A 23693-nucleotide genomic window follows, 5' to 3' on the forward strand; every position below is an offset into this window, starting at 1 on the left:
TTTTAATTAAGGGATTACAATATGGTAGTTTCCATGCATTCAAAAGAAGACAGCTCCTACCGACTGCTCCCTTGTAAAAGGTTGAATAATGTTTGACACTTCAACGCACCTGCACAAGATGTTGTGTGTGTGTATGCTTCCCTTCTAAAGTTTTCCATAGTATTCAAATACCAATTCTACATGAACATTCTTGTGGACTACTTGTAAGAGGTAGGAGAGTTGTGGTATGTAGTTATTGTGTGTTTAAACAGTATGTGAACACAGTCTACAGGCAGCAATACTAAAAAAACATCACTCACAGCAGTGGAAGGGAGGATGTGACTGAGATATAGAGAGTGGGGAGGGATGAGGTGAGCAGCTTGGCATCAAAGCCAAAGGGGTGTAATGCTTTGAGGTGGGAAAGCAAAGGCAAAAGGCGGTACTGTCTCTGAATGTCACAGAGATTAAGATGAAGACATGAACCTGACTGCATAACTCATGCAGAAGCAACAAACAGCATTCAAAAAGAGATCATTAACTAGGAGATAGTGAGATACAGAATGTGAGTATTAACTGCTGTAAATCTTTCATTTTATATTTACAAGACAGGCTAGACTAGTATGCTGCAAGCAATGGTTTAGTCAATAGTATTTTAAGGACTAAAGGACTTGAATTTGAAGGATTTTTGCCAAATAGAATGAACCCCCCCCCCCCCTTCTCTCTCTATCAAAGGCTCCAACCAGAGAAGAAGATACAAATGGAAGATACCATTGACACCGCCATGGGGGTGTTCTCTTATCAGTACCCGACGTCCAATGACAGTTTACTATTCAACATCATCCCAACCCACTTCCCCCCCCTGCCACCCATAATAGACCAGTCCATCAGCTTCACCACTATAGTGGTCCTCTTCATCACCATGGTTTCACTGGGCTGTACCATGGAGGTGTCCAAGATCAAGGTGATTCTCATGATGGGGTTCATATCTAGTTTCTGGTTGTTTCAGACTTTTTGGGGTTAATTTCATTTTCTTTCTTTGATGTTTTTTGTGTGATTAAATCAGTTTTAAGGTTCATGAAATGTATACAAATGAAATATTATATTCATAACATTTAATATTGTTATTCATCTATTTCTATAGACCCACATCCTGAAACCTAAAGGAGTAGCCATCGCAGCGGTGGCCCAGTTCGGAGTAATGCCCCTCACTGCCTTTTCATTGGCTAAGGTTAGTATTTCTCATTGGCTCAGGTTAGTATTTCTCATTGGCTCAGGTTAGTATTTCTCATTGGCTCAGGCTAGTATTTCTCATTGGCTCAGGCTAGTATTTCTCATTGGCTCAGTTTAGTATTTCTCATTGGCTCAGGTTAGTATTTCTCATTGGCTCAGGCTAGTATTTCTCATTGGCTCAGGTTAGTATTTCTCATTGGCTCAGGTTAGTATTTCTCATTGGCTCAGGCTAGTATTTCTCATTGGCTCAGGTTAGTATTTCTCATTGGAACAGGTTAGTATTTCTCATTGGCTAAGGTTAGTATTTCTCATTGGCTACGGTTAGTATTTCTCATTGGCTCAGGCTAGTATTTCTCATTGGCTCAGGTTAGTATTTCTCATTGGAACAGGTTAGTATTTCTCATTGGCTAAGGTTAGTATTTCTCATTGGCTACGGTTAGTATTTCTCATTGGCTCAGGCTAGTATTTCTCATTGGCTCAGGTTAGTATTTCTCATTGGAACAGGTTAGTATTTCTCATTGGCTAAGGTTAGTATTTCTCATTGGCTACGGTTAGTATTTCTCATTGGCTCAGGCTAGTATTTCTCATTGGCTCAGGTTAGTATTTCTCATTGGCTCAGGCTAGTATTTCTCATTGGCTCAGGCTAGTATTTCTCATTGGCTCAGGCTAGTATTTCTCATTGGCTCAGGCTAGTATTTCTCATTGGCTCAGGTTAGTATTTCTCATTGGCTCAGGTTAGTATTTCTCATTGGCTCAGGTTAGTATTTCTCATTGGCTCAGGCTAGTATTTCTCATTGGCTCAGGTTAGTATTTCTCATTGGCTCAGGTTAGTATTTCTCATTGGCTCAGGTTAGTATTTCTCATTGGCTCAGGCTAGTATTTCTCATTGGCTAAGGTTAGTATTTCTCATTGGCTCAGGTTAGTATTTCTCATTGGCTCAGGCTAGTATTTCTCATTGGCTCAGGTTAGTAGTTTCCATAGCTGTCTTGGCGTTCTACTGTCTAGTTCCCAGGCCTTCAGGAATGGCAGGACAGGACTATGCCAAGCTGTTCAGTGTAGCCTCAGGTGTATGTCCTGTCCTGTGTCTTCAGGTGTTACAGCTGGGGCCGATGGAGGCTGTAGCGGTGCTGATCTGTGGATGCTGTCCAGGGGGAAACGTCTCCAATATACTGGCCCTGGCACTGAAGGGAGACGTGAACCTCAGGTAGACAACATTCTTAACTATTCACATGAACCTCTATACACTGTGATCTATTCTCCTCCAAATGTCCCCGTTATCACAGTGTGGCATTAACGTTCAGGAGAAAATCATCTTGTTTCTGACTGGGTCTCCACCCTAAAGACTGGTCTCATCAGTCACTGACTGTTCCCCAAATTTGACATATTCCTGGTAACTACAACTCGTTTTACATACACTACCATTCAAAAGTTTGGGGTCACTTAGAAATGTCCTTGTTTTTGAAAGAAAAGCAACATTTTTGAGTTTGGGTGATTGTGGAGGCCAGGTCATCTGATGCAGCACTCCATCACTCTCCTTCTTGGTCAAATAGCCCTTACACAGCCTGGAGGTGTGTGTTGGGTCATTGTCCTGTTGAAAAACAAATGACAGTCCCACTAAGTGCAAACCAGATGGGAAGGCATATCGCTGCAGAATGCAGTGGTAGCCATGCTGACAGTGTCACAAGCAAAGCACCCCCACACCATCACACCTCCTCCTCCTTACTTCACGGTGGGAACCACATATGCAGAGATCATCCGTTCACCTACTCTGCGTCTCACAAAGACACAGCGGTTGGAATCAAAAATCTCAAATTTGGACTCATCAGACCAGAGGACAGATTTCCACCGGTCTAATGTCCATTGCTTGTGTTTCTTGGCCCAAGCAAGTCTCTTCTTCTTATTGGTGTCTTATTATACATTCTGGCCTCCTGACCATCCGCTTAAGAAAAAATAGTCTGTGGCTGAATCTAGTTGATGACCCCTGACCCAGATCATAAAACTATTATATGAATGAATTCCACCATCAGACACCCCATCCATCCCATGTTTTAGTTTGAACCGACAGATCACTAACTCTTCTATTGGACACTACCCGTCCAAGACCTTTAACATAATTATCATAGATATTAATCAACGTCATCAGATACCGCGTCACACCTTTCACGCTACTTTTAACCACCTGGTCGGTCATTAACCCCTTCAGTTTCACAATGTACCTGGACATCTCCATTAGGACATGATGCCTAGAGATACAGAGGAGACATTCCTCCTCTAACTACTCCCGTAGGTATCATCTGAAAGAACACTGTCTCTGACTGTCTCAAGAACTTGCCTACTGTTAATTATTAATAATGCCAACTGCCAAATATTTTACTCACACTAGTCTCTTGTTTATGTGTGCAGAGATGACATATACACGAGTGCTGTCTGTCAGGCTATAGGTCAAATAGATTCAGATTTCAGATATTTTTCTTACTGTATATTTTTTTAAGCATAACATTATCCACAGAAAAAGACAAACTAGATAACAGAACAACAGGAATGACACTATAGACGGGTTGGTTGTTTAGCAACGAAACAGAAGTACGGGACAAAACAGATGGGCTTGGCTTAGATTGCTGACTTTAGTTAGTCTCCAAATGTTTATTGAAAACATAACTACATTTGCACGATAAGTCTCAAAAAATACATTGTTACAGTTGTTGGTTAGCTAACTAGCGAATGTATTACCGTATTAGGATTAGACATGCCATTATTCAAAACACCTCAAAACGAGACATGGTATCAAGATACAAGGAGCTGAAACGTCGTTGTTGCTAGGTCACCGGCCATCCAGAATCACAACACATGGACTTCTGATCCTTCTATTGAGATGACTGGCCCCTTGGCATTGACCCAATAGAGAAATGTCAGAGTTGGGATTTCAAGGTCACAGCTATGTGTTGTTCCATGTTCTGTCAATGTGTAATATTGAGCGTGGCTCTGATACCATAACAGCAATTTCGCCAGGTTAGGAAGAATGGAAATACACACATGTGTAACTAACCCTGCTGTTTATACACATGCCTATCTCTCCCTCTCCCCCTCTCTTTCCCTCCTTCTCTCTCTCCTTCCCTTTCTCTATCTCCCCCTCTCTCCATCCACCCCTCCCTCTTTCTCTCTCTCTCCCTCCCTCTCATTCTTTCTACCCCCCTCACTCTCTCTCTCCATCCATCCCCCCTCCTTCCCTCTCCTCCTTTCTATCCCCCCCACTCTGTCTCTCTCTCTCTCCATCCCTCCTTCTCTCTCTTTCTCCCTCTCTTCCTTCTCAGTATTGTGATGACTACCTGCTCTACATTCCTAGCCCTGGGTATGATGCCACTGCTCCTCTACCTGTATTGCCAGGGCTTCTCCAACCTGGAGAGTGCTGTTCCCTACACTGGTATCACATTGGCCCTGGTCATGACTCTGTTCCCTTGCGGCATCGGCATCCTCATCAACTACTACAGGCCACAGTACTCCAAGACCATTACCAAGGTATGACCGATAAGGGTCAGCTTTTGGGTAGTCTCGCGTTGCCATACCTCCAAAATTATGTCGTTGTCACGCCATCCTTGGAGTTTTAGGGCAACTCCCTTCCCGTTCTAGGGAATCCTGATTGGCTTCGAGGCTAGCTTTTGAGTAATATCTTCTACTGGGGTACAGTTAGGTTTACAGTTAGATTTACAATCTTGTTGAAAAACACAAATCTGGTAAAGGGCCTCATTGTAAAAGTTCAAAACATTCAAAACATACAGGTTGTTTTAGACAGCCCAGCATACATTGATAATAATATACAGTACATGGCTGAATGTCCTCCTGCTCTTCAGATCGGTCTGTCCCTCCTGTTGATATCCATGGTAGTGATCGGCCTATTGGCCAGCGTGACACGAGGAAGAATGAATATGATGCTGACCGTCCTGTCCCCTCAACTAATGGCCACTGCTGCCCTCATGCCCCTCATTGGCTACACTTTCGGATACGTCCTTTCATACCTGTTCAGACTCAACAGATCGTAAGTCATGGTGATGAGGATGATGTTGAGGATGATATTGAAGGTAAAATATGATATTGATGAAGATTAGGATGAGGATTACAATGATGGTGAAGATCAAGATTATAATTATGTTGATAGATTGCATGTGAAGTTTTTCTATAGTAAACACAAACAGCGTATCTTCCTATTCCTCTAGTAAAAGTATATTCCAGCTCAGTACATTTCTAATGCTAAATGCTCGGAGGAAAGAAACTCATATACTTCAGCTAGAATTCAATGTCAATCAATCAGTTCTTATTTGGACATCCTTCCTTCTTTCCTCAGGGGGCAGAGGACCATTGCCATGGAGACGGGATGTCAGAACATCCAGCTGTGTTCCGCCATTTTGAAGGTGGCGTTCCCTCCCGATGTGATTGGTCCGCTCTACCTCTTCCCTATAGTCTACATAGTGTTCCAGGTGGGAGAGGCCTTACTGCTCATCGTCCTCTTCTGGGTTCACCAGAGGTTCTTTAAAACAACAGAGAAAGGTAGGCTTGACTGACCCTTGTCCTTGAATGATATACAGTTACAAAAAGCATCTAGTCTGAGACCTGGGCATCAGGTCCCTTGTGATGACGAAACTGATGTAATCATAAACTGTCTCAGAGGAGGAGTACTGATCTAAGATCAGGTATCCCTTGTCTTATTCTTTATTTTGTTAAAAGGCAAAACTGATCCAAGATCAACACTTTTACACTGAGACGTTTTATGTATACGGGGCCCAGTCTCCTAGTTGAGGTGAAAAATGACATTAGTTATGTCAGTTCAATCTTAGCTGTCCAAGTTGCTGTCATTTAGTCAGGCGATAGCCTCTCTCCTCCCCCAGTGGTGGGAAAATAACCCAATTGTCATACTTGAGTAAAATGATAGATACCTTAATAGAAAATGACTCAAGTAAAAGTAACCCAGTAAAATACTACTTGAGTAAAAGTCTAAAAGTATTTGGTTTTAAATATACGTATTTATCAAAAGTAAATGTAATTGCTAAAATATACTTAAATATTAAAAAGTAAAATCATTTCAAATTCCTTCTTTTAAGCAAAGTAGATGGCACCATTGTCTTGTTTTTAAAATGCATGGATAGTCAGGGGCGCACTCCCACACTCAGACATCATTTACAAAAGATGCATGTGTGTTTAGTGAGTCCACCAGATCAGAAGCAGTATGGTTGACCACGTGTTCTCTTTTTTTAACATTTTTATTTTACCTCTTTTTTTCTCCCCAATTTCGTGGTATCCAATTGGTAATAGTTACAGTCTTGTCTCATCGCTGCAACTCCCGTACGGACTCGGGAGAGGCGAAGGTCGAGAGCCATGCGTCCTCCGAAACAACCAAGCCGCACTGCTTCTTGACACAACGCACATCCAACCCGGAAGCCAGCCGCACCAATGTGTCGGAGGAAACACCGTACACCTGGCGACCTGGTCAGCGTGCACTGCGCCCGGCCCGCCACAGGAGTCGCTAGTGCGCGATGAGACAAGGATATCCCTGCCGGCAAAATCCTCCCTAACCCGGATGACGCTGGGCCAATTGTGCGTCGCCCCATGGACCTCCCGGTCACGGACGGCTGCGACAGAGCCTGGGCTCGAACCCATAATCTCTGGTGGCACAGCTAGCACTGCGATGCAGTGCCTTAGACCACTGCGCCACCCGGGAGGCCTGACCACGTGTTCTCTTGATAAATGTGTGAATTGAACCATTTTCCTGTCCTGCTAATCATTCAAAATGTAACGAGTACTTTTGGGTGTCAGGGAAAATGTATGGAGTAGAAAGTACATTATTTTATTTAGGAAAGTAGTAAAAGTAAAAGTTTTACAAAATATAAATACTAAAGTATAGATACCCCAAAAAAACTACTTAAGTAGTACTTCAAAGTATTTTTACTTTAGTACTTCACACCACTGCTCCTCCCTAGCTCTAACTCTGCTCCTTTCTCTCTCTCTCTCCCACAGAGAAGCAGGTGCACTGCTCCTCCCTAGCTCTAACTCTGCTCCTTTCTCTCTCTCTCTCCCACAGAGAAGCAGGTGCACTGCTCCTCCCTAGCTCTAACTCTCCTCCTTTCTCTCTCTCTCTCCCACAGAGAAGCAGGTGCACTGCTCCTCCCTAGCTCTAACTCTGCTCCTTTCTCCCTCTCTCTCCCACAGAGAAGCAGGTGCACTGCTCCTCCCTAGCTCTAACTCTCCTCCTTTCTCTCTCTCTCTCCCACAGAGAAGCAGGTGCACTGCTCCTCCCTAGCTCTAACTCTGCTCCTTTCTCCCTCTCTCTCCCACAGAGAAGCAGGTGCACTGCTCCTCCCTAGCTCTAACTCTCCTCCTTTCTCCCTCTCTCTCCCACAGAGAAGCAGGTGCACTGCTCCTCCCTAGCTCTAACTCTGCTCCTTTCTCCCTCTCTCTCCCACAGAGAAGCAGGTGCACTGCTCCTCCCTAGCTCTAACTCTGCTCCTTTCTCCCTCTCTCTCCCACAGAGAAGCAGGTGCACTGCTCCTCCCTAGCTCTAACTCTGCTCCTTTCTCCCTCTCTCTCCCACAGAGAAGCAGGTGCACTGCTCCTCCCTAGCTCTAACTCTGCTCCTTTCTCTCTCTCTCTCTCCCACAGAGAAGCAGGTGCACTGCTCCTCCCTAGCTCTAACTCTGCTCCTTTCTCTCTCTCTCTCCCACAGAGAAGCAGGTGCACTGCTCCTCCCTAGCTCTAACTCTCCTCCTTTCTCTCAATTCAATTCAATTCAATTCAAGGGGCTTTATTGGCATGGGAAACATGTGTTAACATTGCCAAAGCAAGTGAGGTAGATAATATACAAAAGTTAAATGAACAATAAAAATTAACAGTAAACATTACACATACAGAAGTTTCAAAACAATAAAGACATCACAAATGTCATATTGTATATATACAGTGTTGTAACAATGTACAAATGGTTAAAGTACACAAGGGAAAATAAATAAGCATAAATATGGGTTGTATTTACAATGGTGTTTGTTCTTCACTGGTTGCCCTTTTCTTGTGGCAACAGGTCACAAATCTTGCTGCTGTGATGGCACACTGTGGAATTTCACCCAGTAGATATGGGAGTTTATCAAAATTGGATTTGTTTTCGAATTCTTTGTGGATCTGTGTGATCTGAGGGAAATATGTCTCTCTAATATGGTCATACATTTGGCAGGAGGTTAGGAAGTGCAGCTCAGTTTCCACCTCATTTTGTGAGCAGTGAGCACATAGCCTGTCTTCTCTTGAGAGCCATGTCTGCCTACGGCGGCCTTTCTCAATAGCAAGGCTATGCTCACTGAGTCTGTACATAGTCAAAGCTTTCCTTAAGTTTGGGTCAGTCACAGTGGTCAGGTATTCTGCCACTGTGTACTCTCTGTTTAGGGCCAAATAGCATTCTAGTTTGCTCTGTTTTTTTGTTAATTCTTTCCAATGTGTCAAGTAATTATCTTTTTGTTTTCTCATGATTTGGTTGGGTCTAATTGTGCTGTTGTCCTGGGGCTCTGTGGGGTGTGTTTGTGCTTGTGAACAGAGCCCTAGGACCAGCTTGCTTAGGGGACTCTTCTCCAGGTTCATCTCTCTGTAGGTGATGGCTTTGTTATGGAAGGTTTGGGAATCGCTTCCTTTTAGGTGGTTGTAGAATTTAACGGCTCTTTTCTGGATTTTGATAATTAGTGGGTATCGGCCTAATTCTGCTCTGCATGCATCTCTCTCTCTCTCCCACAGAGAAGCAGGTACACTGCTCCTCCCTAGCTCTAACTCTCCTCCTTTCTCTCTCTCTCTCCCACAGAGAAGCAGGTGCACGAGGCAGTAGAGTCAGAGGAAGCCAGTCAGCCCAGCGATGTGGCCGTTTGATCAGATCAAATTCAGAGCAAACGTTGACACTACACATCCATGTATAAGTGACCAAATGATGAAAAAGACAAGAATTGTAATTTTGAATTCCGTAAAGTGAGTGTGGAAGAGGTGAACAAATTATTGTTGTCTATCAACAATGACAAGCCACCGGGGTCTGACAACTTGGATTGAAAATTACTGAGGATAATAGCAGACGATATTGCCACTCCTATTTGCCATATCTTCAATTTAAGCCAACTAGAAAGTATGTGCCCTCAGCCCTGGAGGGAAGTAAAAGTCATTCCGCTACCCAACAATAGTAAAGCCCCCTTTACTGGCTCAAATAGCTGACCAATCAGCCTGTTACCAACCCTTAGTAAAGTTTGACCAGATACAATGTTATTTTACAGTAAACAAATTGACAACAGACTTTCAGCACGACTATAGGGAAGGACACTTAACAAGCACAGCACTTACACAAATGACTGATGATTGGCTGAGAGAAATTGATGATAAAATGATTGTTGGGGCTGTCTTGTTAGACTTCAGTGTGGCTTTTGACATTATCGATCATAGTCTGCTACTGGAAAAACTTGTCTTATGGCTTTACACCCCCTGCTATAATGTGGATAAAGAGTTACCTGTCTAACAGAACACAGAGGGTGTTCTTTAATGGAAGCCTCTCCAACACAATCCAAGTAGGAGCAGGAATTCTAGACTCCTTACTTTTTAAAATCTTTACTAACGACATGCCACTAGCTTTGAGTAAAGCCAGTGTGTTTATGTATGCAGATGACTCAACACTATACACGTCAGCTACTACAGCGACTGAAATGACTAACAGTTAACAAAGAGCTGCAGTTAGTTTCGAAGTGGGTGGCAAGGAATAAGTCAGTCATAAATATTTCCTTAACTAAAAGCATTGTATTTGGGAGAAATCCTTCACTAAACCCTAAACCTCAACTAAATCTTCTAATAAATAATGTGGAAATTGAGCAAGTTGAGGTGACTAAACTGCTTGGAGTAAACCTGGATTGTAAACTGTCATGGTCAAAACATATTGATGCAGTAGTAGCTAAAATGGGGAGAAGTCTGTCTATAATAAAGCGATGCTCTGCCTTCTTAACAACACTATCAACAAGGCAGGTCCTACAGGCCCTAGTTTTGTCACACCTGGACTACTGTTCAGTCGTGTGGTCAAGTGCCACATAAGGGACTTAGACCATTGTAATTCTTCTCAGAACAGGGCAGCACGGCTGGCCCTTATATGTACATGGAGAGATAACATTAATAATATGCATGTCAATCTCTCATGATTCAAAGTGGAGCAGACTTCATCACTACTTGTTTTTGTAAGAAGTGTTGACAAGCTGAATGCACTGAGCCGTCTTCAAAAAGGAGATCCAAGGTAATATTCATATGATGAATTAAAATGCCTTTATTTGAATGGCATGTTCAGTGGAAACAAAGATTAAAAACTTAACACAATTCGGCTGCATGGCCTTCGTCGGGGAGTACAAAGATATGCATTATCCTCTTTTGAACAGCTTTTTCCAATCAACCCTGATTTGAAGAGGGAATGGTTACAGAAATTCATTGGACAACACCTAGTAAGTAACACTATACACATTAAAAGGTGAAAGACTGTAGATATGGTATCAGAATGAAAATCAAGGCTAGAAGTTGTCTGTCTAAACTACTGGCACACAGCTCTGACACGAATACATACCCCACAAGACAGGCCACAAGAGGTCTCTTCACAGTCCAAGTCCAGAACAGACTATGGGAGGCGCACAGTACTACATAGAGCCATGACTACATGGAAGTCTATTCCACATCAGGTAACTGATGCAGCAGTAAAATCAGATTTAAAAACAGGTAAAAATACACCTTATAGAACAGCGTGGACTGTGGACACACACAAAGGTACAGACACAAGCATATGCACACAAACATTGTAATACTGTTGTATGGTGGTATTATACACCACATATGTACGATGCAGAATGTAACTATGATGTACTGTTTTATCATGTAAGTGCCTTAATGTTTTTGTACCCCAGGCAGAGTAGCTGCTGCATTGGCATGTACTAACAGGGATCCCTAACAGTCACAGAATGTTCCGGAATTTACACTCTGAATGATCAGTATTTCTCTCTGAGCATCCAGAAACAATCACATCAGTCTGATGTACAGTCGACTTGAAAACACTCAGTAACTGCATTTACAATCGGAGTCTGCATTGACGGTGAGGCACGGCCATTTTGAAAAGGTGGAGTGATTGCACCAATTGATTACCGCATGACAAATTTCTGGAATGAAATTAGTAATTAAAACTAGGTACCGTCTGTACTACATGTGTATTTATGATCAAGGCAAGCTAGTGCAGTATGTCTGTGTGTACAAGCTATAGAAAACACTGTAATAAGTGACGCTTTAATACTGAACGTTTCAACAAAAAATATATATAGACTTATTTTTCACTGTATTATTGACTGTATGTTTGTTTTACTCCATGTGTAACTATGTGTTGTTGTATGTGTCGAACTGCTTTGCTTTATCTTGGCCAGGTCGCAATTGTAAATGAGAACGTGTTCTCAATTTGCCTACCTGGTTAAATAAAGGTGAAATAAAATAAAAAAATATATAATCTAGATCCATTACTAAGAACATCTTACAAACAGTGGCACAACTCTTTGTGGAAGTTTAACTTTATTCTCAAGTTCTGACATACAAAATGTCTTGGACGCTTTATTTAAAACTGTTCTCATTTGTCGTTTGCTGTGTCTTGTTCTTTTTCAATTAAGTACAAATACAACCCTTATATTGAACACGGAGAGAGAGAGAAAAACAAACACTTAATTTAGCATGAAAAATAGTTCTTTTCCAAACGATTCTCTAGGTTGTGTCGACGCTTCATTACAATACATTGTGAAAGGAAACGTGTATGCTTTATAGAAACAAAGAGTACAGATACAGACAACCACTCCGTTTAAACATTCAATATAAAATGGGTTAATGGCGGTGTGCATCTAACCCTAACCAACTGTTTAACCTTCAATACAAAACGGGTTAAATAATAACACAGCCTGCCACAATGTTTTCACCAGGCGTCTTAACTGAGGATAAAACACCTTTACTGCCGCCACAAAAAAAAAACAGATCACAATCTGATACACCCCCAAAAAAGAAAAAATGGCATTCAATAAAATAATCACAGCATAAAACTAATCAAATCCCAAAAAGGTTACTTTACACGAACCCTACATTGGAGATGAGAATGGTTCGACCCAAAACCTAAGCCAATCACATTCATAGCCATCATGGAACGGGATTTTAATTCTCAACAGCTCATGATATCAGAGCTGACAACCAAAAGCCGGTAGAGGGGGAGTCACCACACGAGCCTTGAATGATAAAAAAAATAATGTAATACCTTACCAAGAATTACATCCATTATTACAAATAAAAATACTAACCAAAACAAAACCCCAGAAGGTTTTAAACTTGATGCTCAAATTGAAAACAAAGCCCTCATTGTGTTCACAGCAAGAGACTTGCTTCTACTGAGAACACCCACCATACAAAAGTAGGTCAAAGGTCAGCTATGTCAGAAGAGAAGAGGGGGTTGGAGGGAGGAAACATTGAGGGAAAATACAGGGACACCAGGCAAGAACCGCTGGGTAAAACAGTTCCTGCCCTGTCGTCTTACTATAACAGTGGGGTTAGTGTGTGTTCACATTTGTCTGAATGTGAGTATTTATGTACTAGGTGTGTGTTCATTTAAAAATGTGTATACTCCTGCGTTAGGTGTTCTCAATACTCAGTGGCGGCTGTCCGTAGACGGAGAGCGAGAGCCACGAGACCTGGAAGGAGACCTGGAAGGTGCACGCTGTGCAGGGGGAGGGGAGTGGGGGGAGGCAGACTTGCTGGGCTTGGAGGGCCGTTTAGAGGAGGAGGAAGAGGTCTCTTTGGCCCTGGGAGGTGGGGAGCCAGGGGCAGCAGCACGGGGGGCTGGGGAGCCGCTGTGGGAACGAGAACGAGAGCGGTTGTAGTCCCTCTTGGGGGAGCGGGATTTGGGGGAGTGGGACCTGGAACGACGGGGGGTCCTGGAGCGGGACGGGGAACGGTTACGAGAACGGGAGCGTGAACGAGAAGAGCTCTCAGAGCGGGAACGACTCCTGGAACCCCTGGAGAAGGAGAAAGAGGAAAAGGTGAAACCAACCGTCTCATCACTTTACTGATAATGCATCCTGCCGTCCTCAGTTCCTTAGAGGAAACACTAGTAGAAACATCTAGAAGGGCTTATTCTCCAGACCACTCACCTCTTCTTTGCTGCCTCAATCAGCTTGATTTTCCTTCCATTGATCTCCTTGCCAGACAGCTTCTCAAGGGCGTTTTTCAGATCACTGTAAGAAGCGAACTCAACCACTCTGAAGACCGACAAAACAAAAGAGGTCAGAAGAAGAATACAACTGACACGGTGGGTTGAATGTAAAAACGTTTTAGGAGTGTGTGGATGTTGGCAAGTGTACACATATAGAAAGAACAGTATTTTATTATTCTTACCCTTCGTTGAGCTTGGGGCGGTGGGCGTCTGCAAACGTGACTTCCCCAGCCTGTCTCATGAAATCCTTCAGGTCCTACACAACAACAGGCTAAGTTAGGACTGGAACAGGACAACAGTCATCATAATGTATCATATTCACCAACGAGAGAAAAAGGTTAGATATCATAGGAGGAACTACAGAGACTAACAGGGATGACGAGAGGGGTCCAAGAACCTCAGAGATCACAGCAGAATTCCTGGCTGCCTGGTCCAGCAACAAAGTCATTGTGTTAAAGTAGTTGTTCCAATTACCAGTTAGGTGTCTGTGTGCATGTTGATATATGGGACAAGCCAAATGGACAGAAACTGTTTGGAAATGTCACACACTTCCTTAAGAAACTCCTTTGCAGCAAGGCGAAAAGAGCTTGGCAAAAGGAAATGTAAATAAAGCCCTCCCAGAAGTACATAAAAACGTACTCTCTAAATTGGATCTGTAAAATGGAGGAAGCTAAAAAAGACAAGATGTCAGGTTGAGCAAAAAAAAAAAATCTTTGGATTTTGCATTAAATGTATATTCTTGGACCCCACTCACTTTAAACAACTACACAGAACAGTCCAAATAGAACATACTGAATGAGCAGTAGAGGAGCTGTGTTGAGCAGCATATTGAATAAAGTTGTCTCTTGCTAGCTAGGAGCCGAGGGCACAGGGCTCCCTGCCCCCTAACGCCTGGGACGGGTACCCTGTCTAGGGCTCGGCACCCCCCCTCAGTCTCAGTACAGAGGAAGAGAGGAAACCAATACCTGAGACCCCCCTTGGAGCGGGCCGCAGCAGGCTCTCCTAGTCCACCATACCATAACCACCTTGATCGCACCTCGTCATCCAACCTTGACCTCTCGTGACCTCGCTCAGCAGATTTTATCCACCTCTGGGCACCTCTCACGATGTGCGGACGGAATCACAGCACACGAAGGGGAGGGGGGGGTAATGAGGGGGGGTGTATGGATCGATTGAAGCCTCTCAAATTTACGAACCACCATCGATCAGACCAACACGCCAGCCACCATCAACACCATCATCGACTCTCTTTCCTCTCCTCTCTTTCTGCCCATCTGCCTCTCTGTTTGCGATTTCTCCCTCTCTGTCAGCACAGCGCTCCCGCCGTGCAGCGAGTGCAAGCGAAGTGGTCGCCGGCCACGCCAGTGCTTCTAGAACAGAGTGGGTAGTGGGACCCGGGAGGGGTGGGACCTCACCCCCCAACCAAGCGAGGGAGCACTCATACGACCAGCAGGAGGATACCAACTAGGAGTAGGCCGACAGGCACACTGGCTGGCACGACATGGCTCAACCCAGAGAGAGGGACCCTGATTGGGTTAACTCCACCATAAGAAGCGCTCTCGTCCATACGACACAACAGTCAGGCTGGCAAATAAAGGGGTGAAGAATTGGTTAAAATAAAATAAATAAAAAAACAGACAAATTAGTTTTGTTTTTTCTTTCTTTTGTATCTAATCAAACTGTATTCTTTAGATGCAGTAAATATCTATGGCTGGTTATTTTGACTGGAAGCTCTCAGGAGAGAGCTAGATAGGCTATGTATTGAGAGCCCTTTATAGTTCAATAATGTGTAAGGAGAAATGAGACCAACAACACATTTGGCTAGTGCTGCTGATTTTCATATGCATGTGCTCTCAGCCCATTAAATATTACTACATTTGCTCCAATTAAACGTAAAAAAAAAAAAAAAACATGACCGAATTTCTTTACCTGGAGTGAACCAGGCAGTTGCCTTGAGATCATTACTAGTGAAGGTATAAAAGCTGAGCATTGTCACTCTCTCCCTCGGATTACTCAGCACCTGGTGTTGTTACTAACAGGCGGGTACAGTAGATGAGCAGACACGCCCAGGTAAGGAACTCACCTGCCAGCTGACACGAGATGACAGGTTCTCCACGATGAGACGGTTCTCCGTACGCATCGGCGGGGGGTTCCTACTGTGGTGGGAGAGAGAGAAAAGCATGAAAACCTTGCAGATAATCTAGAACCGCGGTTCCAAAACAGCGGGCTAAAACCCATTGGCGAGTCATCCACAGCTAGTTCCTTCCTTCTAGCTGAAAGCTTGGATTTGATCCTGACTAGTAGCCTATTACCTTTTGCTGTAGTGGGAGAGAGAGAACACGAGCACCTCAAGTGCTGATCTAGGATCAGTTTCCCCTTGTCCATTCATTATAGTTTAACATCCTTAACAGACCCTAGATCGACACGCCTATTCAGATTTTATATGTATACAGACCCATGATTCTGACTAGAAATAACAGAGCTATCAAATAGTACAACCGGGATTATAATCAATGACATAAAGAGCAGTGTTGCCCCTCCCACTGAGCTGATAGTTTGCTAACTTCCTAGATTAGGTTGGATTTATATCCATTGCACATTTCCGAAAGGTGCCTTGTATAGACAGAATGTTGAATAAACTGTCATTTGAACTTACTCTGCCGGTTGTCCACTTGGTTGGTTGGTCCTTATGGAAATTTGAGACAAAATATCCACAGGAAAGTATTATTAAAACATACTTTTTAAAAAATGCTGGTACTGCCGTCGATATTTCTATCACCTGGCATATGCATGCACCGTATGTATGCATTTACATTGTGTATGCGTGCCTCAGGGGATAAACAAACCATGAAAGCCAAACACAGAAAGCAGAGTTTTGAAGTTGGTTTAATAATATTTTTTTCCTTGGGGATATTTTGTCTAAAATTTCCACTTGTAAAGGGACTGTACAGTCTTCTGGAATCTATTTGTTTAGCGACTAGTGTGGAAAGTCCACACTGGGAATTGTAAGAGAGGCTAGCTGATAATATTTAAGTCCATGTACCTCCGACTATCCTGGGAGCCACGGCCATAGCGATCTGGGAAGCGGCCTCCTCCTCCTCCTCCTCCTCCTCTGTCACCACCACGTCCCCGCCCACCACGCAGGCGCACACGAGCATGCTCAATGGTCACCCTGAGAGAGAGAGAAAATGAGGCCTTGAGACACATAAACAGGTTATGGAAGGCTGTTATAATAACCCAGGACTATTTATTGATATGTGAGCCAACGTGGTGATGTGTAAATGTCCATCATGAACAGAGATGCTGCTTTACCTCTCATTGCAGAGCTCCTTGCCATCCAACTCATAAACTGCATCCTCAGCATCCCTAGGGTCATCAAACTCCTGGAGAACAGATTATAACATTCAGACGATCAATTCTAGACCTCTCTACAAGGTTTTCTAAACCATGTAGCTAGCTACGGTTTCAATTAGCTAGTAAGTAGTAGAGTTCGTAGGGTTCAGATATGTGCGTCATGGTGTGTATACTGACCCCAAAACCCGTATGCGCGTCCACACTGCACTTAGCCAAGACCTAACTGCCTCCTTAGCCTGGGGCTAAGAACAATGCAGTGAAAATACATTGTGTAGGTGTGTGTACTTACCACAAAACCAAAGCCTCTCTTGAGGTCGATGTCTCGGATGCGGCCGTATCCTTTGAAGAATCTCTCCACGTCCTTCTCTCTGGCGGACGGGTTTAACCGGCCGACAAATATGCGGCAGCCACTCATTCTGGCTGTAGGATGTCTATCCGAAAGCGAAACAGTAAATATATATAATTTTTAAAATCCCTAAGATGACACATTTTTAAACTAAAAAAACACTATGTGAAAGGAATGTTGTTAGAACGTCGTGGCAGTTAACTCAAGACGCCATAAATATTTTACACCCACATCATTAGCAATTTTAGCTAACTAGAATTCTATAGTAAACAAATTGGAGTATTTAAAAAAAAAAAAAGGTATACACATTTTTAGAGAAATAAACAAATTACGTTATAAACCGCGTAGTCCTGTATACTCATCCCGAAGAGGTTTCAAAACCGAACGTTTATCGTGACCTTAACGTTAGCTGCGACACAGTCATTGTGCATTTTTTGGGGCCTTGTGATTGCATTTGCAAACGCAAGATAAACAAAGCTAACGCTAACTAGCTTGTTAACGTTTCCCACTGGCAATACTAGTGCAATAATGCATTAACATTAGTTACGTCCATTTAAATTGTACAAACGTTAATGTTAATATACCTTTGTGGGGTTTTTTCTTCGGAGGGATTGTCTTGCTGCTTACTGCCTCTTAAAAACAGCGAGAAGGACACAAAATGGAGTCCGTATTCTCTCGGCTTTTCAATGACACGTTGCAGTACTATCTAGCAGCCGCTAGATGTCACCCAGTCACAAGGTTCACAATCTACATAAAACAATGGTTGGTGTTGGTCGTCACAGTACAGGGTGAAAATGGCATGGCGCTTTACTGTTCGTAAGATACGCAACTAGCTAATTAGTATCATGATAATATGACTGACGTTAGACACACATTCATCCTGTACAATCAGGTGTGGTTATCCTGGAGTGTCCTTGAGGTAACAGTGGGTAGGCCTTCAAGCATCTGTTCTCGACAGGCCTTTCACTCATAAGTTTACTACACATGAGTATATCAATATTTTATCCTGCTTACTTATTACTACATTACTATTATGTCAGTCTTTGGGCCGCGGAATAAAAACCCTTTTAACACAGATTTGACCTATTTTAGGCATCAATTCAGCTGATCTTAAACAGTGTATTCTTCTCTACTTCCTTACGAAGTCGGGCGGCAGGTAGCCTAGTGGTTAGAGCATTGGGCCAGTAACTGAAAAGGTTGCTGGCTCGAATCCCCGAGCTGACAAGGTAAAAATATGTCGTTCTGCCCCTGAACAAGGCAGTTAACCCACTGTTCCTAGGCCATCATTGAGAATAATCATTTGTTCTGAACTGACTTGCCTGGTTAAATAATTTAAAAAAACATGGAGGCTACAGAAGGTCAGAATCCTCTTATAAAGTAGAGGTAAGGAGATGACCTCTTATAAAGTAGAGGTAAGGAGATGACCTCTTATAAAGTAGAGGTAAGGAGATGACCTCTTATAAAGTAGAGGTAAGGAGATGACCTCTTATAAAGTAGAGGTAAGGAGATGACCTCTTATAAAGTAGAGGTAAGGAGATGACCTCTTATAAAGTAGAGGTAAGGAGATGACCTCTTATAAAGTAGAGGTAAGGAGATGACCTCTTATAAAGTAGAGGTAAGGAGATGACCTCTTATAAAGTAGAGGTAAGGAGATGACCTCTTATAAAGTAGAGGTAAGGAGATGACCTCTTATAAAGTAGAGGTAAGGAGATGACCTCTTATAAAGTAGAGGTAAGGAGATGACCTCTTATAAAGTAGAGGTAAGGAGATGACCTCTTATAAAGTAGAGGTCCAAACGTTCAGTTTTGCCAAATCAATAAAAAGGCCACAACGTTAATCTATTTTATGTTATACAACCTTTTTGAGTAACGAAATGCAATGTTTGCCTGGATGAATTGAACACAAATAACAAGTTACTTTTTTTGGCCATGCAGTGTAAGCGGAAACCATGTTCAGCTGAATTTTAATTTGTAGTGGAATACCCCTGGCCTGCATTCTTTTCCAGTATAGAAATGTCAATATTGCTCCAATTGCTCTATATTCCCTATAATGCACTACTTTTGACCAGGATCAATAGGGCTCTGGTCAAAAGTAGTGCACTATATAGGGAATAGGGTGCCATAGGGCTCTGGTCAAAAGTAGTGCACTATATAGGGAATAGGGTGCCATTTTGGACACACACCCAATATGATCTTCAATGTAAAAAAAACAAAAAACAATATCAGGTCTCACACATTTCAAAAGAAAGCTTTAATTAGAAATAGTTATATACACATGGTAGAATTAAATTAAACTTTATACAAATATTAAAATACTATCTTCACGCCCATTGCAATGTACAGAGGAAAACCAAAACATGAAATCATTGAAATGCAGAATCAAGAGATGGACATGATTTTCTTTTGTCATTTTCTAGGAAACACTGTAGATCAGTGGTCTGGACGCCAGAAAAATGGTTCAAAATGTCTTCTTTTTTTTTTACACTTCAATGCAACAGTTACAATTTCTTACAGACAGAAAAAAAAGTATTTGTTTTAGGTGCTTAGGCTTTTGAATATCACAGTTGCTGAAGAAGCCTTTTGGGGAGGACAGAGAGAAGAGGATGGACTTTCTCTAAAATCACATCCAAAAACAAAAATAAAACCCATTGAAAAATACACAAGACAGTTGTATGACTAGTAAAGTCAAAAGTAAGGCCACTGGGGAAACACTGAAGACGTTTCAACATCGTAACGCAGGTAAAGATGGAGGAAACTTGCGATGCAATTACAAACAAAATCTAATGAAAGGCAACACTCTCTGCTTGTGTTTATGAAGTAATTGACAATGACAGGTGGACAGACAGTCACAAATAAAAATTTAATGTGGAAAAAGTAATTCAAACAACCACTCAACTCAGACCCCGTCTGAAACTAACGGGCTAAGGTGATGACCTCAAGTCCCAAACGCATATGAACTGCTTTCATCACATACCAGAGATAAATTAAAGCTGTGCTCATTCAACTTTGAACTGAACATTTAAAACAAAAGAAAAATAGTTGTTTACAATGCGCTGGTTTTGAGCAAGGATTTTCAGCTTTTTAAAGATGCAGATGCACAGGGTTACTAACCGTTTTGAAGCAACTCTGGACGATATTCCATCCTTGTGAACCCAACCTGGCCACACACACACACACACACACACACACACACACACACACACACACACACACACACCACACACACATAATAAATAGATTGGAAAAACAAATATATATTACCCAATGTGCAGTCACCAAACACAAAAATCAACATGTTTTCATCATGAAAAAATAAACTCCCCTGCTTTGAACAAAACAACAGAACAAGGCCTTGCTTAATTTAACATTATAGCGGAACACTCTTCATTCATGAAACAGTCATGACGTGTTGTTCAGTTCCACGGTCAAATACACACACAGCCAGGTGTCTAGAAGATACTGTAGCCACTACAACGGAACAACACCCCAGATAGCCACATCAACAAGGGAGCAGAACACATATCGGTTGTTGTGATGAACAGAAAAAAAGGCAAGCGTGTCGGTAATCTTCTTTTATCATGATACAGTAGTGTCTGGGCAAGCCTGTGTGTTTATAACCCTGTTGCTGGCTCTGGTGACGTGCTCAATCCATCTTCTGACAGGTGGCCTCACTCCGACGAAACACGAGACAAAAGTGGCGCTGTCTGACCCAAGACAATGCCCTACTTGGGAGATGCCAGAGTGGCAGCAGAGTTGCAGAGGGACTTCATGCAGAGTAGACAGACAGGGTTACCGTGTGGGCCGCAGGACGTCATCGTAGAGAGAGAGAACATGCAGCATACGCCAGCCCAGGCCCAAACCAAGACAGTCCTCACTGAAGAGAGAGAGACTCTCTTTATCCCCATTAGAGTAAGGAGATGCACAAGTTCAAGTCTGTATCCACAGTCATCATCACCATCAGTGATAAAAACATCATTATGTTTGCCACTAACCTTGCAGTTGGAGATAAAGCCTTTGGGAGTGTGGTTGATTAGGTGCAGGCCTAGACAGACGTGTGTTCTGTGTAACAGAGCTATACATAAATGACTCTGTTGTGTCCATAGAGACACAGACAGTACCAAACCTGGACTCTGCTGTGTACATAGTGACACAGACATACAGTACCAAACCTGGACTCTGCTGTGTCCATAGAGACACAGACAGTACCAAACCTGGACTCTGCTGTGTCCATAGAGACACAGACAGTACCAAACCTGGACTCTGCTGTGTACATAGTGACACAGACAGTACCAAACCTGGACTCTGCTGTGTACATAGAGACACAGACAGTACCAAACCTGGACTCTGCTGTGTCCATAGAGACACAGACATACAGTACCAAACCTGGACTCTGCTGTGTACATAGTGACACAGACAGTACCAAACCTGGACTCTGCTGTATACATAGTGACACAGACAGTACCAAACCTGGACTCTGCTGTATACATAGTGACACAGACAGTACCAAACCTGGACTCTGCTGTGTACATAGAGACACAGACAGTACCAAACCTGGACTCTGCTGTATACATAGTGACACAGACAGTACCAAACCTGGACTCTGCTGTGTCCATAGAGACACAGACAGTACCAAACCTGGATTCTGCTGTGTACATAGTGACACAGACAGTACCAAACCTGGACTCTGCTGTGTCCATAGAGACATAGACAGTACCAAACCTGGACTCTGCTGTGTCCATAGAGACATAGACAGTACCAAACCTGGACTCTGCTGTGTACATAGAGACACAGACAGTACCAAACCTGGACTCTGCTGTGTACATAGTGACACAGACATACAGTACCAAACCTGGACTCTGCTGTGTACATAGTGACACAGACATACAGTACCAAACCTGGACTCTGCTGTGTACATAGTGACACAGACAGTACCAAACCTGGACTCTGCTGTGTACATAGAGACACAGACAGTACCAAACCTGGACTCTGCTGTGTCCATAGAGACACAGACATACAGTACCAAACCTGGACTCTGAGTATGTATGCTTTTATACATATGTATCTATATTCAGCTGAAACCACTTGATGCATGTCTGCCTGTCTGCCTGTCTGCCTGTCTGCCTGTCTGTGTTGAGGTCCATTCTGAAGCTGAGGGGGCCGTAGGTATTAAGGGCTCGTTAGTTCCCAGTAAGAGAGAAAGGGAGCAGTTTTCTGCACATGGGTGGTAGTTTAGAGATCATTGCAGAAGGGGTAGCCAGGACACGAGGAGAGGATACTGGTGGTGGAAATGGTTTGTCTAATTTCTGTGCACGGTTGGTAATAGTTGGGGGTGAAGTTGGACTCTGCTCTTGTCTTTGAGCCGTGTGAGAAGTTGCAGACGTGGAGGGAGGTTGAGTTTCTTTGACATGATTCCTGTTTTTGGTACGCTGGGTAATTTTGTAGTTCTGTGGTTCAGAGCTGTAGGGTGGAGTGGTATAGTTCAGGTAGAAGGCCCCAGCAGAAGCCTCAGTGTTTCCTGGTCAGCTGTAGGGTAGGGTGGTATAGTTCAGGTAGAAGGCCCCTGCAGAAGCCTCAGTGTTTCCTGGTCAGCTGTAGGGTGGAGTGGTATAGTTCAGGTAGAAGGCCCCAGCAGAAGCCTCAGTGTTTCCTGGTCAGCTGTAGGGTAGGGTGGTATAGTTCAGGTAGAAGGCCCCAGCAGAAGCCTCAGTGTTTCCTGGTCAGCTGTAGGGTGGAGTGGTGCTGCTGCAGGGGCATCAGGCTTCCTTTAACAGGGGGATATCTGGAGAGATAAGAGATCATAACATCAGGCTACAGTATGTATAAACGCAGGTAGAAGTGAAGATGGGATGAGAGTCCAGTCACAATGTTAAACGGCCAATGCTAAGCCTTCGACAGTTGAGGACACCACCTACCATCAGAGAAGTCGTCTACGGAGGTGACAGAAAGCAGGCTGTGCTGGTCGCTGCTCTCGGAGTCTCTACGTCTGGCCAGCGTGACCAGGGGTGCGACTCCACCACACGCACCTCCTCCGTGCTCCGTAACCCACGATGACGAAGAGGAGGAGGAGGGGGCCTGGTGGACTAGTACGGTCTCTGCGCGACGGGAGGATGAAGGGAAGGAGGAAGAAGAGGAGGACGTGGAGGGGAGGCACATCTCTGTATCTCTGTGACGGTGGGACTGAGACCTACTGCTGGGCCCCTCGGCTCCACCCTCAGCCCCCTGGGGCCCCTCAGACAGGACGATCTGGACCCGGGACTCTGGAGGCGGTGGGAGGGAGGCACCTCCGCTACCGTAAACTGCCTCCTCATAGGAGGGGAGGGCCACCTGGAGCCCCTCCACCACCATGGAGGCTGGCTGGCCTGATACACCCTGCTCACGCCTGGAGAGAGAGGGGGGGAGAGAAAATAAAATGTGAAAGAATCAGTGTATGAGAGAGGGAGGAGAGAGAACTAGGTTATTGCATGCCGCCCAGTATTTCTAGTGGTGTGGGGCTGTGTGATGTTCCTGTCCTAACAAAGCCCTGTGT

At 43.6% G+C, this 23693-nt stretch overlaps 3 protein-coding genes across 5 annotated transcripts in view; 1 reads left to right on the forward strand and 2 right to left on the reverse strand.

Moving 5' to 3' along the window:
* Positions 1-760: 760 nt before the first annotated feature.
* Positions 761-9099, forward strand: LOC120059746 (sodium/bile acid cotransporter-like). Its single transcript, XM_039008801.1, has 7 exons — positions 761-940; positions 1121-1207; positions 2301-2413; positions 4521-4725; positions 5058-5242; positions 5549-5751; positions 9035-9099. Exons 1-7 carry the CDS (start codon positions 761-763, stop codon positions 9097-9099), a joined length of 1038 nt encoding a protein of 345 aa, XP_038864729.1.
* A 2675-nt stretch (positions 9100-11774) lies between these two features.
* On the reverse strand, positions 11775-17865 carry LOC120060157 (serine/arginine-rich splicing factor 5-like). Of its 2 annotated transcripts, XM_039009276.1 has the most exons (9): positions 17753-17865; positions 17112-17253; positions 16781-16851; positions 16512-16640; positions 16125-16154; positions 15552-15624; positions 13651-13724; positions 13407-13514; positions 11775-13271 (listed from the first exon to the last, which is right to left on the reverse strand). In XM_039009276.1, the coding sequence occupies exons 2-9, from the start codon at positions 17235-17237 to the stop codon at positions 12905-12907; spliced, it is 978 nt and encodes a 325-aa protein (XP_038865204.1). In that variant the 5' UTR covers positions 17238-17253; positions 17753-17865; the 3' UTR covers positions 11775-12904. The 2 variants fall into 2 exon arrangements, with proteins under 2 accessions (XP_038865204.1, XP_038865205.1); XM_039009277.1 differs by lacking the exon at positions 16125-16154.
* A 2143-nt stretch (positions 17866-20008) lies between these two features.
* Positions 20009-23693, reverse strand: part of susd6 (sushi domain containing 6) — a 32001-nt gene continuing 28316 nt past the window's right edge. The window contains exons 5-7 of one of the 2 annotated variants that reach the window (XR_005478195.1): positions 23080-23546; positions 21421-22946; positions 20009-21336 (exon numbers count right to left, since the gene is read on the reverse strand). Coding sequence is in view for 1 of the 2 variants with exons in the window: in XM_039009278.1 (XP_038865206.1) it covers positions 22921-22946; positions 23080-23546 (493 nt within the window). In the remaining variant the exon portion in view is untranslated. Of the gene's footprint in view, positions 22947-23079; positions 23547-23693 lie in introns of both variants that reach the window. The other variant, XM_039009278.1, reaches the window with a different exon arrangement.

Source organism: Salvelinus namaycush, chromosome 15 (genome assembly GCF_016432855.1).
Source record: "Salvelinus namaycush isolate Seneca chromosome 15, SaNama_1.0, whole genome shotgun sequence".
NCBI classification, from domain to species: domain Eukaryota; kingdom Metazoa; phylum Chordata; class Actinopteri; order Salmoniformes; family Salmonidae; genus Salvelinus; species Salvelinus namaycush.